Source organism: Phyllobates terribilis, unplaced genomic scaffold (genome assembly GCF_046119375.1).
Source record: "Phyllobates terribilis strain yellow unplaced genomic scaffold, ASM4611937v1 Scaffold_9__5_contigs__length_417890890, whole genome shotgun sequence".
Classification (NCBI taxonomy): Eukaryota; Metazoa; Chordata; class Amphibia; order Anura; family Dendrobatidae; genus Phyllobates; species Phyllobates terribilis.
The window spans coordinates 174,006,533-174,025,458 of NW_027362769.1; the positions used below are offsets into that span (position 1 = coordinate 174,006,533).

The 18,926-nt window shown below is 42.4% G+C and overlaps 1 protein-coding gene across 1 annotated transcript; it reads left to right on the top strand.

The window, feature by feature from the left end:
- The first annotated feature begins 1,638 nt into the window (after window positions 1-1,638).
- On the top strand, window positions 1,639-16,851 carry LOC141161897 (sterol 26-hydroxylase, mitochondrial-like). Its single transcript, XM_073647392.1, has 9 exons — window positions 1,639-1,967; window positions 4,239-4,429; window positions 6,318-6,517; window positions 7,318-7,515; window positions 9,646-9,809; window positions 10,121-10,287; window positions 14,646-14,727; window positions 15,434-15,634; window positions 16,425-16,851. The coding sequence occupies exons 1-9, from the start codon at window positions 1,641-1,643 to the stop codon at window positions 16,545-16,547; spliced, it is 1,653 nt and encodes a 550-aa protein (XP_073503493.1). The 5' UTR covers window positions 1,639-1,640; the 3' UTR covers window positions 16,548-16,851.
- The last annotated feature ends 2,075 nt before the right edge of the window (window positions 16,852-18,926 follow it).

The window sequence follows — 18,926 nt, forward strand, 5'->3', positions numbered from 1 at the left end:
GATTCTAAGAAAACCCCCAGCCTCCGCATTCATGATCTGCAGGTTTCTGAGTCTGTGAATAATTAATTGTACAGGGGAGTGTTCAATATAATAGCAGTGTGGAGGTGAATTAGAGCGGTCAATCATTCTGTGAAGAAACAGGTGTGAATCAGGAGGCCCTTATATAGGGTGAAGCCAGCACATGTTGTACATGCATTTCTCCTTGAAAGCCTGAGAAATATAGGTCGTTCCAGACATTGCTCAGAAGAACAGCGTACTTTGATTAAAAAAGTTGATTGGAGAAAGTAAAACTTATAAAGAAGTGCAGACAATGATCGACTGTTCAGCTAAAATGATCTCCAATGCTTTAAAATGGAAAGCAAAACCAGAGAGACGTGGAAGAAAACAGAAGACTACCATTCAAATGGATGGAAGAATAGCCAGAATGGCAAAGGCTCAGCCAATGATCAGCTCCAGGATGATCACAGACAGTCTCAAGTTACCAGTGAGGACTGTGACAGTTAGAAGACGCCTGTGTGAAGCTAATCTCTGAGCAAGAAGTCCCCGCAAAGTCCCACTGTTAAACAAAAGACATGTACTGAAGCGGATTCAATTTGCCAAAGAAGACATCAACTGGCCTAAAGAGAAATGGAGAAACATTTTGTGGACTGATGAAAGTAAAATTGTTCTTTTTGGGTCCAAGGGCTGCAGACAGTTCATCAGACGACCCCCAAACTCTGCATTCAACCACAGTACACCCTGCAGACAGTGAAGCATGGTGGAAACATAATGATATAGACATGTTTCTCTTACCAGTGATGGACCTATTTACCGCATACCAGGGATCATGGACCAGTTTGCATATATTAATATACTTGAAGAGGTCATGTTGCCTTACGCTGAAGAGGATATGCCCTTGCAATGGGTGTTTCACCAAGACAACAACCCTAAACACACCAGTAAACCAGCAAAATCTTGGTTTCAGTCCAACAAAATTGAGTTTATGCAATGGCCAGCCAAATCCCCGGACCTTAATCCGATACAAGGCTTGTGGGGTGATATCAAAAATGCAGTTTCTGAGGCAAAGCCAACAAATGCCAGAAAACTGTGGGATGTAGTGAAAGCCTCCTGGGCTGGAATAACAGGTGCCAGAAGTTGGTTGACTCTATGCGACATAGATGTGAAGCAGTTCTAAAAAACTGTGGGTAACAACTAAATATTAGGTTAGTGATTCACAGGAATGCTAAATCCTCCAAAAATACATATTGTGAGTTTGTAAAGACAAATGCAGACACTGCTATTTAGAACAGAACAATGTTCATTTTTTGTTATTTTCTGTAAAGTAGTTAAAAATTATCTGCATTTCTCTCCATGTTTTGAATTAGAAAACAGCGTGCAATGTTCCCAATGCTGGAAATAACAACTAGTAGAAAGATTTTGCGCTTAACTCGTGTTTTTGAACACTCTGCTATTATTTTGAACACTACTGTAAATTGACGGGAGCTGAGAGTTTAAGATCTGCAGCCTATCAGTTTATGGTGCGAGTTTCACCCTTTTTCTGCAGGGGTTCACTTGCTATAACTTTTGCTGGTTTTCTGCTTCAGCCGCTGCACCCAGTGCTCACATGTCTGCAGGCGGCTGTTGTTATTGTGCACTTGGCAATGAAGGGGTGGGAGGGGAGGAGGTTCGGAAAGAAGCAAAGAGCGGCCATACCAAGGTGCATGGGAGGCTCAGTTCCTGCAGCCATGATAAAAGCTGCAGTCAGGAGCTGCTATTACCTAGGGATCAAGAGCAGAATCAGTCCCCTGCTACAGACATGCAGCACCAGGGTCACCCAGGGCAGGGCCTTACATGGGGCTGCAGCAGCCGGAGTAGAAGAAGGGAACAAGAAGATGAAGACGTTTGATGATTTGCCAGGTCCCTCCATGCTCACCAACCTCTACTGGTTCTTCCTCAAGGGAAACCTGCTGTATTCTCATGAAGTGCAGGTCGGTCCTCTGTTGTCACTTTCTGGGTGTTACTTTGTATGACTTGTTACATTGTTGCCTTTTGTTCTTCCACTTTCATAGAAGGGGGCAGACATTTCCACACTGATATCTTGGAGACTAAGGGGTTGTTCACATCATGATCTCTGCATATACAGGATGGTCCTGGTGCTGCTCCGCGGATCCATACACTCCAATGGTCAAACATATTATAACTATGCTTATATCATTAAAGGGAATCTGTCACCAGGTTTTTGCTACTTCATCTGAGAGCAGCATAATGTAGGGTCAGGGACCCTGATTCTAGTGATGTGTCACTTACTGGGCTGCTTGCTGTCATTTTGATAAAATCACAGTTTTATCTGCTGCAGATCTAGCAGTTCTCTGAATGCTAAGCTTTGTATAACCCCGCCCACGCCACGGATTGGCTGCTTCCAGTGTACACTGTGCATAGGCAGAAAGCTGCCAATCAGTGGTGGGGGGGCGGGGTTATACAGAGCGCAGCAGTCCAAGAACTGGTAGATCTGGAGCAGAGAAAACTGTGATTTTATCAAAACTACAGCAATCATCCCTTTGTTTTTGTTTTTATACAGCAGCAATTCTTAAAATGTACAAGATAAAATACAATTTCCTATGTTAAAGAATGGCAACGCATCTGTAAAAATGAGTCACTATACAGTTGATCCATAAGCGATACAATTTTTTTTTTCTGTGAAAGAGAAAAAAAAATTGCCAATTCCTAGATAAGTTGCCCTCACATGTGACTTTGCGACCAGGTACAGAAAATGCAAGATATTTGGAAACCCTTGTGTCGCATTGCGACACCAGAGAAGGTCATTAGGTGCAATGTTTCTTAGATATTGGGGGACGTGTTGCAAATCTGTCAATAACCGACTGTAAAAAGGTATTTAAAGAAAATGGCGCAGATAGGTTCACACACCAGGGCGACCTTTGGTCATGGTAAATTCATGGATTGCTGCAGCTTATGTTTTATGGGGAAGTCGTGTGACATTTGTTACAAATGAAACTAAACCTTTATTGTCACTCTTCTCTTTCCCTTAGGGGAAAAAAAAAAAAGTTGTTACATCACAAAAATCAGATCATGTCCCAATAAAGCCGACTTCTGACTCCTTCCTTTTTTTTTCTCTCATTTGTGGATTTTGTTTGTTTATTACAATAATAATGAGAATTATCAGCAGAATCATGAGCTTCATTCAGTACCTCGGACTTCCCACGTCTTGATTTTGCTGTCCCCTTGCATTTCTTGGATCAGATGGGAACCTTATTGGCTAAAAGGAGTCAGAAGAGTCCAAATGTCATCCAGAGTCCTGTTCTAGAAGCTGACTGATTTTGTTATTATATTACTTTTTTTTTTTAATGAAGCTTAAATTACTGTATAAAATACAGAGTTTAGGGTTAATTACAATCATTCCCAATCTGGACAATTCTCTGCAAACTAAATTGTTTGGACACCAGACAGATACATTGCAACAAACAGTCAGGATTGGAAAGGTTTTCTCTTTGCTCCCACAGGGCAAACCTCTCTCCTGTCCTGATGGTTTGCTACAATGTATCAGGCTGTTGTCCAAAGCATTTATCCCAGAGTAGATTGTACAAATCCCTCAGATGTGAAGACATGTATTTGGTCTCGGGGTTTTCATCTTCTGGAGGTACACAAGACTCTTCTCATTTATTGACAGCGATCAGAGATCTGAAAATAATGAGAACTTGAACACTATGAGAAAGTTCAGCTCGTCTTATTATTCTCTCATTAGGATTTAGTAACCTAAAACTTTACAAACATATTTATATCTATGATGTAAAGTGTCATACATTAAAGCTGGTCCCCCTAACTACTGACCCCCAACAGCATCTGGTCAGTAAGTGAGAATATCCGCCATGGACCTCATGGACTGGACTTCATCATTGGATCAGTACCTGCTGGGTCAGTGTAACCCTATGTAAAGGAGTATTTAACAGAGGGGTATATTGGGCAGAGAAGGCCCCCAAAAATAAAAGGGGCACTGGCTGCAGGTATGAGCACCACACATCCCCCATAGTGCACATTTTTTCTTCTCCATCTCCTGGGTGACATGATCCTGTGATGTGTCCCTGATGAAGAAGAGGAAAGTTACATTCTCAGCACCCAATTAGGAGGGTGATTTAGAGCCTTGGCCGCTGCTTTGGGCCACATAGGGATTGCATGGGTTGACCTTGAATTTTAGGGAAAGACTAATGTCGGATGGTTAGCAGCTTTTCTTTTTTGTTTTGCAGTTTGTCTATAAGAAAAAGTATGGCCCGATGTGGAAATCATTCCTTGGACCAATAAAATCAGTGAATATTGTGGATGTTGATATCCTGGAGACAGTGCTGCGCCATGAGGGGAAGTATCCGATGAGAACCGACATGGAGCTGTGGAAAGTGCATCGGCGACTCCGAGACCTCGCTCTCGGCCCTTTTACTGAGTATGTTCAATGGTCATTTATTGAATAGAGTGAATGAAGTTTGCTCTGATTAGTTTCTTCGCGCCGTTCACTGCAGTGGAACATGTACTGAAGATGTCACACCGTGCAAAGCGAACATACAGTGGCGTGGAAAAGTGTTTGCCCCCTTCCTGATTTCTTATTCTTTTGCATGTTTGTCACTTAAATGTTTCAGATCACAGAACAAATGTAAATATTAGATGAAGATAAAACAAACGCAAAATGCAGTTTTTAAATGAAGGTCTGTATTATTTAGAGAAAAAGAAATCCAAACCTACAGGGCCCTGTGTGAAAAAGTGATTGCCCCCCTCCCCTCTTAAAACATAAATTAACTTTGTGGGAAGCTTTTGGGAGGCTGAATACAATTTCCCCAGCAAAACACAGGCCTGATATTTGCCACACCTGTTCTCAATCAAGAAATCACTTAAATAGGACCTGCCTGACAAAGTGAAGTAGACCAAAAGATCCTCAAAAGCTAGACATCATGCTGCAATCCAAAGAAATTCAGGAACAAATGAGAAACAAAGTAATTGAGATCTATCAGTCTGGAAAAGGTTATAAAGCCATTTCTAAAGCTTTGGGACTCCAGTGAACCACAGTGAGAGGCATTATCCACAAATGGCAAAACAATAGAACAGTGGTGAACCTTCCCAGGAGTGACCGGCCGACCAAAATTACCCCAAGAGCGCAGCAACGACTCATCCAAGAGGTCACAAAAGACCCCACAACAACATCCAAATAACTGCAGGCCTCACTTGCCTCAGTTAAGGTCAGTGTTCATGACTCCACCATAAGAAAGAGACTGGGCAAAAATGGCATGCATGGCAGAGTTGAAAGGCAAAAACCACTGCTGAGCAAAAAGAACATAAAGGCTCGTCTCAGTTTTGCCAGAAAACATCTTGATGATCACCAAGACTTTTGGGAGAATACTCTGTAGACTGACGAAAAAAGTTGAATTTTTTGGAAGGTGTATGTCCCATTACATCTGACGTAGAAGTAACACAGCATTTCAGAAAAGGAACATCATACCAACAGTAAAATATGGTGGTGGTAGTGTGATGGTCTGGGGCTGTTTTGCTGCTTCAGGACCTGGAAGACTTGCTGTGGTAAATGGAACCTTTAGTTTTGCTGTCTACCGAAAAATTCTGAAGGAGAATGTCCGGCCATCGGTTCCTGACCTCAAGCTGAAGCGCACTTGGGTTATGCGGCAGGACAATGATCCAAAACACACCAGCAAGTCCACCTCTGAATGGCTTATGAAAAACACAATTAAGACTTTGGAGTGGCCTAGTCACAGTCCTGACCTTAATCCGATTGAGATGCTGTGGCATGACCTTAAAAAGGCGGTTCAAGCTCGGAAACCTGTAATGTGGCTGAATTACAACAATTCTGCAAAGATGAGCAGCCAATATTCCTCCAGAGCGTTGTAAAAGACTCATTGCCAGTTATCGCAAATGCTTTATTGCAGTTGTTGGTGCTAAGGGCCCAACCAGTTATTAGGTTTAGGGGGCAATCACTTTTTCACACAGGACCCTGTAGGTTTGGATTTCTTTTTCCCTCGATAATAAAGACCTTCATTTAAAAACTGCATTTTGTGTTACTTGTGTTATCTTTGTCTAATATTTAAATTTGTTTTGTGACCCGAAACATTTAAGTTACAAACATGCAGAAGAATAAGAAATCAGGAAGGGGGAAGTGCAGCTTTGGCTGTGAGTAGAGTCCTTATATTGTACTCACAGCCAGAGCTGCAGTCAAAATTGCAGTGCAGATGATGTTCATTCTTTTTAAGCATTAATTTGGTTCTAATTTGGAAAATTACGTCGTGTGTGTGTGCACACCATAATGTGTCAAAACCCTCCTCTTTCTTTAGGGAAGGTCACCGCTGGTACACGCTCCGCTCCATCTTGAATAAGAGGATGCTGAAGCCGGCGGAGGCCATGCTGTACACCGGGGCGGTCAATGAAGTGGTAACAGACTTTCTGAACACGCTCGACGATGATCGGAGGAATTCTCCCTCGGGAATCATGGTCAACGACGTTGCAAACACCTTTTATAGATTTGCATTTGAAGGTGCGCTGGTTGTAGATCTCCGTCGCTAATGAATTACTTATTTGTAGAGTTACAAAACTTAAAGGGATTGTCCTCTACTCGGCCTAATTCCTCTCAATTATGATATTCCCCTATTTAGAATAAAAACGTCTTCTACTTGCCATATAACTAAATCATGCAAGCCCCGCGAGACCCAGGTCTCTGGAACAGCACCAGCCGCAGAGGTGAGTATAAGGTGTTATCATTCTACAAGGGGGAATATTGTAGTTGGCCGAGTAGTAAACAACCCCTTTAAGGCTGTGTTCACACATCATGGTTTTTCAGCGTTTTTTTAATGTAAATTTTCTGCTGCCTTGTGCAGTGCCAGCAAAGCCTATGAGATTTCAGAATTCTTAGTTCACACATCAAAAAAGCACCAAAACTGCAAGAAAAATCTGCAGCAAAGCTCCCTTGAGAGATCAGGTTTTGCTGCAGATTTGTGACTCAAAAAAATACATGATGTGTGAACATAGCCTAATTGTTCTGCTCTCAGCTGAGAAGTTGATATAATTGTATCCAGTCCAGACAATGCTCTGTGAGCTGCACATCAGCAGCTCTATCCTTCTAGTTTGCTACAATGTATCAGTCTGGAATCCAGGTCATTTAGAGGAAGAAGTGGCTCATAAGTGGAGAAAGAAGACGCTTTCTCTGATAAGATGCATTACAAAGCTGTTGTGTTTTTTTTTTTAACAACAAGATAAGCTCTTATATATGGAATGTGCAGGAACTAAAGGAAAGACATCCATGGATTGTACCATATGTTATGATTTATTTATTTTTAGGGATTTCATACATTCTGTTTGAGACCCGGATCGGTTGCTTGGAGAAGAACATTCCTCCCGAGACCAAGAAATTCATTGACTCTATAGGGGCTATGCTCAAATATTCAGTTTATGTCTCTGTTTTACCTGCTTGGACACAAAATATTCTTCCATACTTCAAGTTATACATAAAAAACTGGGACAACATCTTTGAATTTGGTGAGTTACAATATGGCAAGTGGTCGATGTGACGCGAGCTGGGGGAAAATGCCTCTGAATTTATATAATCTGAACGTGTTTGTCCACAGGAGGCTAAACTTCCTATGAGGTGCATGGGAATTTTCCAATATTGGGAATAAATCCCTTCTTCAATTCCCCATGTGCAAGAATCTAGTAGCTTTTAATATATTTTTGTTCAGAAAACGCATCAAGGCCCTTCTTGTATCTGTGCAATGAACAAACCGTGTGACACAGATCCATAATATTGCTGCTCTTACAGTAAAGAATCCTGTTATGTGATGATGATTAAACCTTTTCTGTAAACATAAAGGTTGTCCCATTTACATCATTACAGGCCCTCTTGTAATAAGAATTTACAGATCTCTGTAGTGTCCATTCATGTCTTAGAACTATGTTTTTACTTTGTTTTTGTTTTTTATTATTTCCTTTTATATATATATATATATATATATATATATATATATATATATATATAAAAACATTCAAGTAAAAGTTCTAAAAAATTGCTTCAAATCTGCACAATAAAAAATGTATTTAAAAAAAAAAACACAACTGTCGGAGAAGTTTGCTAATGCATATTTTGGTGCTGTGGACATCTGCGGAAAAAAAACGCAAGATTTTTGCACATGGGTACATAGTCTCAAGCTTTCTAAAGCTCTTAAGCTTTCTTTATGAAAAATATCTGTATTGCTGCCTTAATTATAAATGTAACAATTTGTTGAGAGATTATATCCACACGTTCAGTTTTTGCAGCAGAGAAATCTCCTGCTAATACTGGAGTGTTGATAGGAAAAACGCTGCGTAAAATATATGCGCTTCCCAAAAACCGCTGAAAGAATTGATGTGAACCTGCTTGAAATCTGCACGGAAAATATAAGCAGCGGGTGCGTGAAATCTCATTCACTTTGCTGGTCCTGTAAAACGCTGATTTCTTTTTTTTTTCCCCACAAAAAAACTCTTAGGCTGTGTGCCCACGATGCGGTTTTTCAAGCGTTTATGCTGCGTAATTTGCACAGCGTAAACGCTTGGTAATCCGTCCCCCATGGTCCCCAATGACAATCCGCAATTTCAATGCCCATGCTGCGGTATTTTCCGCAGCGTTTTTGATGCTCTGAAAAATCTGCAGCATGTCCATTATTTGTGCGTTTACGCATGCGGAATTGCCTTCTCAATGCATTAAAAAACCGCAAGGCAATTCCGCATGTCCCAAACGCTTCAAAAAAGCGCGAAAAACGCATGTAAAATTCCGCACGCACACGTTTTTACGGGCAAGGACATGCAGAAATGAAGTGGAAATTTTCTGCTTCATTTCTGCATCGTGGGCACATAGCCTAAGGGTACGTGCACATATTGAGTATTTGCAACACATTTTTCTGCTGTAAAAACCTGAGCGTTAAAATGCTGCTTAAAATAGGCGCGGTTTAAATGCGTTTTTACTTTTATTTCCCCATTAAAAAAATTAAAATGCTGCAGATTTGAAAAAAAAACAACAATACAGTGATGGTTCAAATCTGCAAAGAAAAAAAATAAGCAGCGTGTGCATGAGGGTTCAGAAATCGCATTCATTTTACTGGTAAAGTAAACCGCTGTGTTTTTGTTTTGTTTTCCGGGGCAATAAAAAGTGCAGCGTGTGATCAAGCCCGAACTCCTAGATTGTGACCTGCTACAAGATTCTCAACTCCTCTCCTGAAATACTCTGTGCTGTATAAATCTTAATAACTAGAAATGTTGGAAATAACCCTTCAATAGCTATAAGCAGGATAGGTGATAACTTGCTCATCTGTGGTGTCCAGCTGTTGGGGCTTGACCTATCCTAACAATGGGGGTGGAATACTCACTGTCGAAATAGCCGTGCAGTCACACATATGCCACCACTCCATGCACTGTCTATTGGACTGCTGGAGAAAGCCGAGTGCAGTGCTCCTGGAATCTCTTATATAATTAATAAAGTGGCTACTGTTTCTTTCCGATGAGGCATTTTTTAGAGCCCTGTTCTCATTATTTGTGGGGATCCCAGTATCGGACCCTCATCGATCAGCAGCAGGTCCGATCCTGCACACGATGATTCCTTGCAATGTTGGGACTAATCTATTTAATGATCTTTCCAAGGAAATAAACTAATTGACCAGAAGATGCAAAAGATCCAGGAGAGGCTGGAGCGCGGGGAGGAGGTGCAGGGGGAGTACCTGACCTATCTGCTGTCCAGCGGGAAACTGACCAACAAGGAGGTGTACGGCAGCGTGGCCGAGCTGCTGCTGGCTGGAGTGGACACGGTAAGGAGTGACATGTTGGTGACGTTATGTCGGCTGCTGGTGCCTGGGTAATTTGGGCGTTTTGAAATTTAGAGTGAAAGCATTAAAAGTAAAATGTAAATTTCTCTACGGAATTGTACCATATCGTGTGCATATTATTTTTGCAGTGGATGGTGGTACTGTTTGCCATTATTTGAGTATTGTTGGGTCTGGTGCCTCTTACTGGAAAAGCACCAACTTAAAAGATTAAAAAAAAAAAAAATAACCCGCTATCCCCGGCTGCTGCACCTTCCATAGCTCTGTAATAATATTCTCTATTTCCCCCATCCCAGACTTCAAACACCTTATCCTGGGCCCTGTACCACCTCGCGAGAGACCAGGAGACCCAGCGATCTCTGTACCAGGAGGTGACCTCCATCGTCCCAGGAGAAGGTATTCCCACCGCTGAGGATCTCTCCAAGATGCCGCTTCTGAAGGCCATCATTAAGGAGACGCTGCGGTTGGTTTTGTTATATTTGTATACATTCCTCACACTTTCAGGACCGATAGGTTGGCGCCCAAACAGGGACACAGCTGCCTGCCGTACAGCGCAATGCTCTAAGGACGGAGGGGGCGATGTCTATGGACCAAGGCTGCAATACTCGCGGCCATCCAGACAACAGTAATGGGGAGACGTCTGTATGGATGATTAACACCAAAAACCCGAGGAAAATACCACATTATAATTGTGAAAATTTATCATTGGGACTTAATTGTGAAAATTTATCATTGGGACGCCTCCAAGAAACCAAATGACAATAAAGGCAAGAAATACAGAAGTAAATAGATTCTTTGTACAAACATAAACGGACGCGATCTAGCTAATAACCAAATATGGGTGGAGGCACACCGCGCATGAGTCAGAGGCCCCTGTAATGGGCACCCTAAATAATGAAGACATTGAAGGTCAAGATCCAGAAGGTAATTATCACCAGACTTGGCCGAAACTAAGTGATGGAGAGAGCAAAAGATGGCCTCCTAATAAACATCTGGCAAGACGCAAAAGTTTCACTGGATAATTTTCTTCAGTTGCTGAAATGTTGATATTCTCTATTATTTGTATGGATGATTTGGACAATGCCTCACACGACTCTCCATGGCAAGAAGACCAGCGTCAATTCTGTTCTACTAGCACACACGACGACGCCATTCCTAACGGCCAATTAATCGGGTCACAGAGGAGATGTGGCTGCGATGAGGAATGTGAACTCCAGGCTGCCAATCTTAAAGATGCCTGCACATCAAGGTTGTGGTCTTGTGGATCCGGCTGTTAAACATTGTCATTGAGATCAATGATTGTACAGTGGTGGCCAAAAGTATTGGCACCCCTGCAATTCTGTCAGATAATACTCAGTTTCTTCCTGAAAATGATTGCAATCACAAATTCTTTGGTATTATTATCTTCATTTAATTTGTCTTCAATGAAAAAACACAAAAAGAATTGTCCTAAAGCCAAATTGGATATAATTCCACACCAAACCTAAAAAAGGGGGTGGACAAAAGTATTGGCACCCTTTGAAAAATCATGTGATGCTTTTCTAATTGGTGTAATTAACAGCACCTGTAACTTACCTGTGGCACCTAACAGGTGTTGGCAATAACTAAATCACACTTGCAGCCTGTTAACATGGATTAAAGTTGACTCAACCTCTGTCCTGTGTCCTTGTGTCTACCACATTGAGCATGGAGAAAAGAAAGAAGACCAAAGAACTGTCTGAGGACTTGAGAAACCAAATTGTGAGGAAGCATGAGCAATCTCAAGGCTACAAGTCCATCTCCAAAGCCCTGAATGTTCCTGTGTCTTCCGTGCGCAGTGTCATCAAGAAGTGTAAAGCCCATGGCACTGTGGCTAACCTCCCTAGATGTGGACGGAAAAGAAAAATTGACGAGAAATTTCAACGCAAGATTGTGCGGATGGTGGATAAAGAACCTCGACTAACATCCAAACAAGTTCAAGCTGCCCTGCAGTCCGAGGATACAACAGTGTCAACCCGTACTATCCGTCGACGTCTGAATGAAAAGGGACTGTATGGTAGGATACCCAGGAAGACCCCACTTCTTACCCCGAGACATAAAAAAGCCAGGCTGGAGTTTGCCAAAACTTACCTGAGAAATCCTAAAACGTTTTGGAAGAATGTTCTCTGGTCAGATGAGACAAAAGTAGAGCTTTTTGGGAAAAAGCATCAACATAGAGTGTACAGGAAAAAAAAGAGGCATTCAAAGAAAAGAACACGGTCCCTACAGTCAAACATGGCGGAGGTTCCCTGATGTTTTGGGGTTGCTTTGCTGCCTCTGTCACTGGACTGCTTGACCGTGTGCATGGCATTATGAAGTCTGAAGACTACCAACAAATTTTGCAGCATAATGTTGGGCCCAGTGTGAGAAAGCTGGGTCTCCCTCAGAGGTCATGGGTCTTCCAGCAGGACAATGACCCAAAACACACTTCCAAAAGCACTATAAAATGGTTTGAGAGAAAGGACTGGAGACTTCTAAGGTGGCCAGCAATGAGTCCAGACCTGAATCCCATAGAACACCTGTGGAGAGATCTCAAAATGGCAGTTTGGAGAAGGCACCCTTCAAATATCAGGGACCTGGAGCAGTTTGCCAAAGAAGAATGGTCTACAATTCCAGCAGAGCATTGTAAGAAACTCATTCATGGTTACCGGAAGCGGTTGTTCCCAGTTATTTTGGTTAAAGGTTGTGCAACCAAGTATTAGGCTGAGGGTGCCAATACTTTTGTCTGGCCCATTTTTGGAGTTTTGTGTGAAATGATCAATGATTTGATTTTTGCTTCATTCTCTTTTGTGTTTTTTCCTTGCAAGCAAATTAAATGAAGATAATAAGACCAAAGAATTTGTGATTGCAATCATTTTCAGAAAGAAACTGAGTATTATCTGACAGAATTGCAGGGGTGCCAATACTTTTGGCCAACACTGTATATGAGATCTGAAAAGCCTCAACAAGAGCAACTCCTAGCCACATACAGGTCCCCTGAACGACATGCAACGCCTACTGGAACTGTCCTGGACTCATTTACATCAAGATAAGGAAATGAACCACTGATAGCTCAGCGTGGGGCAAACACTGCGGAATCTGCGGGACCACAGCCACCATACTATTCCTTCCACTTTCCTTTCGTGATCAAAAGGTCCAAAATTCCTATGCTTTGTCCTCCACCTGTTTTTTTTAATATATTGTCTGTATTGATGACCTGTCTTTAGGATGGGTCATCAATATCTGACTGAGGCCGGATGTAATGTTTACAGAGCTGAAAAAAAAAAATGCTCCATACAATGTATAGTGACCGTGCTGTCACAGCCAGAAGAGTGGAAAAATCATTGTATAGCTCAGTTCAGTGGATCTGGATCAGTTATTTTTTAGGTGCAAAGTAATGATGTGATTAGTTTGTAATATATATTATAACATTTGAGCCTATGTTTTTTCTGATGCAGAGATCCATTCACTGAAAAGTCATAAATTAAATTTCTGTCTGCAGCCACCACTAGGAGGAGCTCCCTATATACCGAGATACATGATAAGATCCTGTCTGCAGCCACCACTAGGGGGAGCTCCCTATATACAGAGATACATGATAAGATCCTGTCTGCAGCCACCACTAGGGGGAGCTCCCTGTATACAGAGATACATGATAAGATCCTGTCTGCAGCCACCACTAGGGGGAGCTCCCTATATACAGAGATACATGATAAGATCCTGTCTGCAGCCACCACTAGGGGGAGATCCCTGTATACAGAGATACATGATAAGATCCTGTCTGCAGCCACCACTAGGGGGAGCTACCTGTATATAGAAATACATGATAAGATTCTGTCTGCAGCCACCACTAGGGGGAGCTCCCTGTATACAGAGATACATGATAAGATCCTGTCTGCAGCCACCACTAGGAGGAGCTCCCTATATACCGAGATACATGATAAGATCCTGTCTGCAGCCACCACTAGGGGGAGCTCCCTATATACAGAGATACATGATAAGATCCTGTCTGCAGCCACCACTAGGGGGAGCTCCCTGTATACAGAGATACATGATAAGATCCTGTCTGCAGCCACCACTAGGGGGAGCTCCCTGTATACAGAGATACATGATAAGATCCTGTCTGCAGCCACCACTAGGGGGAGCTCCCTGTATACAGAGATACATGATAAGATCCTGTCTGCAGCCACCACTAGGGGGAGCTCCCTGTATATAGAGATACATGATAAGATTCCATCTGCAGCCACAAATGTAGCACTGTCATACTTTAACCAAAAATTACAATAAAAAGCGATCAGTGTCATATGTATCTTGAAAATGGAATAGCTAAAAGGTGCACAAAAAAAAAAACAATTCCTCACACAGCTCCATGGACGGAAAAATGTTATGGGTCTCAAATGGCGATACAACAGCATTTACAAACCTTGAATAAAAAAATAGTGTTGTTTTTTTCTTTTGATGTAATTGTACTGACATGGAGCATCCTATTACTGTAACATCTTTACCGCAGAGTGAAGGTTGGTGAGGTGGGGGGCATATAGTAGAATCGCTTTTTTCTTTTGTCACCATTTCTCTCCATTTTGTAGTTTTGGATGACCCCATTCATTTTACTGTACAATGTACTGAAATATGGGATAAAAAATTTCTATTCATGCCGAAAAAAAACAAACCATCTTACAGAGAAGTAAACAAAAGTAATGGCTGAAGGGAAGGAAAACCCTACTTGGGATTGGAAGTTCAGTCCTTAGTGAATCCGTTTTCTCTGTCATGTGAATGATGTAAATGACCTATTGATCTGATAATGCTTTGACTTCTCTTCGTCAGGATGTATCCTGTGGTGCCGACTAATTCCCGATTAGCTGCTGAGAAGGAGATCATCATTGGAGACTTTTGCTTCCCCAAAGACGTAAGTTCCTAAAGTGAAGGGTCGGGAAAACTTCCCAACATGGCAGAAATCCTCCCAGCGTCATGGTGAGGGCTTCAGGGCTTCTGCTGGACAGTAAAGTTGGTCCATGTATGGATGGCTGTTACCATACGAGCAGAGGGGACCCCATCGGTCAGCAGTAAGATTGATCCCATCGCCTTGGGATGGAGTAGACTGGAGTTACCATCTACTTTCCCATTACTTGTAGGCTGGTAGGACTCTCGGGTCGGCACTGTTCCCTTTTCTGAACCCAAATCCCAGTGGCTTCCTTGGCTGCCTCTGTGGCTTCCTTGGCTGCCTCTGTGACTTCCTTGGCTGCCTCTGTGGCTTCCTTGGCTGCCTCTGTGGCTTCCTTGGTTGCCTCTGTGGCTTCCTTGGCTGCCTCTGTGACTTCCTTGGCTGCCTCTGTGGCTTCCTTGGCTGCCTCTGTGGCTTCCTTGGCTGCCTCTGTGGCTTCCTTGGCTGCCTCTGTGGCTTCCTTGGCTGCCTTTGTGGCTTCCTTGGCTGCCTCTGTGGCTTCCTTGGCTGCCTCTGTGGCTTCCTTGGTTGCCTCTGTGGCTTCCTTGGCTGCCTCCGTGGCTTCCTTGGCTGCCTCTATGGCACCTACATCCCTAATTCAAAACCTGGAGTCTTGTCTAACATTCGAGTTGGTTCCTCTTTGGACTCATCTTCTGTCTTCTCATTGTAGACCTTGTTTGTCCTGAATCATTACATCATTTCCCGGGACGAGAACAACTTTCCAGAACCAAACACGTTCATCCCTCAGCGCTGGTTCCGGGAGCAGAAGATAAAGAACAACCCGTTCAGCTCCATCCCATTTGGGTATGGCATCCGGGCTTGTGTTGGGCGTCGGATCGCTGAACTGGAGATGCATTTGGCCCTGTCCAGGGTAAGTGGTCATTTTCCGGTTGGCCCCTTATATACTGTAAAATCTCCCATTTCTTACCGAATGGTATCCAAATGCCTTAAAGAGGTTGTCCAGGAATAGGGGAAAAAAATTACAGTTTTCGTCCAAATAGAGCACCACAACGTCTTTGGCTTTTCCATGGTAATGCGGCTCAGATTCACTGATATGAATGTGGCCGAGATGCAATACCACACACAACCTGTGCACAGATGTGGTGCTGTTTGTTTCCAGAAGGTTAGGTTAAAACTAAGGTGCCCGAAGGATAATCAATAAGTGCATCTCTCCCAATCATCTTCTCCTACTGATTGTCAGACTTATTGTACTGCTGCTGTCATCTATTCAAAAACTAGGTAAGCCACCTTTTTTCGTCATAGATATAAGGGGGCTAGCTGGAGCTCCCCAAATGATTCAAACTGCTCAACTCTCTTAGCTGTCACAGTCATTGCATGAACAGAAATTGGCTTGCTTGTAAATTTCATGAACTAAGCCAGGCCCCTTCTATCTGAAATTGGGCTGTGAGAAAAAAAAAGGGGTCCGTCACATGAATGAGCAGCCGGCCCCCTTCACACACTGCTCTATTGTCGGCATGTTTATTAGTCCATTCTTCATATTCACATCTAAAAGTAATTTCTGGACTTGGGAAACTCGTAAACACAATGTTTCCATTTAGTGACGGCAAGTAGAGGTCTTACTTTGTTTTCATCAGTTGACATCAGATTTTACTATCCCTCGCACCCGTGTACCTGACGATTTTGTCAACTTTTACTCTCAGATTATCAAGAAGTATGAGATCCGACCAGATCCTCAAGGTGGCGATATCAGTCCGATGTCGAGAATCGTTCTGACTCCAAGTAAACCGATCAATCTTGAGTTCCTGGAAAGAAAATCTCTCTGATGACCGGCGGGCGGCATAATGGCGGTATAATGGCAGCATAATGGCGGCATAATGGCAGCATAATGGCGGTCTGAATGTACAGGCGGTAGACGCTTCCAGTAGCCTTTACCATGGGATCTCCTCTGGACTGTGAACCTGAAAACAGGAGGAGTAATTACATTTTATGTAACAAACTGAAAAGAGAAAAACATTGATTTTATATTTTATCTATTTGTTTTTAAAAGCTAAAATATAAATGTTTTTATGAAAATATTTAACACTAAACTGAAAACGATAAAAGTGAAATAATTAATAGAGATAACAATCTGTGCACAGCTTATTCCGCATCTAGAGGACGACTGCAAACATTGTACTGATACATCCATAAGAATAACCTTACAGAAATGAAGAACCTTGACTAGCTAGTGAAATAATGCACTCCATCAGCAGAATAGTGAGTGCAGCTCTGGAGTATAATACAGGATGTAACACAGGATCAGTAATGTAATGTATGTGCACAGTGACTGCACCAGCAGAATAGTGAGTGCAGCTCTGGAGTATAATACAGGATGTAACACAGGATCAGTAATGTAATGTATGTACACAGTGACTGCAGCAGCAGAATAGTGAGTGCAGCTCTGGAGTATAATACAAGATGTAACTCAGGATCAGTAATGTAATGTATGTACACAGTGACTGCACCAGCAGAATAGTGAGTGCAGCTCTGGGGTATAATACAGGATGTAACTCAGGATCAGTAATGTAATGTATGTACACAGTGACTGCACCAGCAGAATAGTGAGTGCAGCTCTGGAGTATAATACAGGATGTAACTCAGGATCAGTAATGTAATGTATGTACACAGTGACTGCACCAGCAGAATAGTGAGTGCAGCTCTGGAGTATAATACAGGATGTAACTCAGGATCAGTAATGTAATGTATGTACACAGTGACTGCACCAGCAGAATAGTGAGCGCAGCTCTGGAGTATAATACAGGATGTAACTCAGGATCAGTACAGGATCAGTAATGTAATGTATGTACACAGTGACTGCACCAGCAGAATAGTGAGTGCAGCTCTGGAGTATAATACAGGATGTAACTCAGGATCAGTAATGTAATGTATGTGCACAGTGACTGCACCAGCAGAATAGTGAGTGCAGCTCTGGAGTATAATACAGGATGTAGCTCAGGATCAGTAATGTAATGTATGTACACAGTGACTGCACCAGCAGAATAGTGAGTGCAGCTCTGGAGGATAATACAGGATGTAACTCAGGATCAGTAATGTAATGTATGTACACAGTGACTGCACCAGCAGAATAGTGAGTGCAGCTCTGAGGTATAATACAGGATGTAACTCAGGATCAGTAATGTAATGTATGTACACAGTGACTGCACCAGCAGAATAGTGAGTGCAGCTCTGGAGTATAATACAGGATGTAACTCAGGATCAGTAATGTAATGTATGTGCACAGTGACTGCACCAGCAGAATAGTGAGTGCAGCTCTGGAGTATAATACAGGATGTAACTCAGGATCAGTAATGTAATGTATGTGCACAGTGACTGCACCAGCAGAATAGTGAGTGCAGCTCTGGAGTATAATACAGGATGTAACTCAGGATCAGTAATGTAATGTATGTACACAGTGACTGCACCAGCAGAATAGTGAGTGCAGCTCTGGAGTATAATACAGGATGTAACTCAGGATCGGTAATGTAATGTATGTACACAGTGACTGCACCAGCAGAATAGTGAGTGCAGCTCTGGAGTATAATACAGGATGTAACACAGGATCAGTAATATAATGTATGTGCACAGTGACTGCACCAGCAGAATAGTGAGTGCAGCTCTGGAGTATAATACAGGATGTAACTCAGGATCAGTAATGTAATGTATGTACACAGTGACTGTACCAGCAGAATAGTGAGTGCAGCTCTGGAGTATAATACAGGATGTAACTCAGGATCAGTAGTGTAATGTATGTACACAGTGACTGCACCAGCAGAATAGTGAGTGCAGCTCTGGAGTATAATACAGGATGTAACTCAGGATCAGTAATGTAATGTATGTACACAGTGACTGCACCAGCAGAATAGTGAGTGCAGCTCTGGAGTATAATACAGGATGTATCTGAGGATCAGTAATGTAATGTATGTACACAGTGACTGCACCAGCAGAATAGTGAGTGGAGCTCTGGAGTATAATACAGGATGTAACTCAGGATCAGTAATGTAATGTATATACACAGTGACTGCACCAGCAGAATAATGAGTGCTGCTCTGGAGTATAATACAGGAGGTAACTCAGGATCAGTAATGTAATGTATGTACACAGTGACTGCACCAGCAGAATAGTGAATGCAGCTCTGGAGTATAATACAGGATGTAACTCAGGAT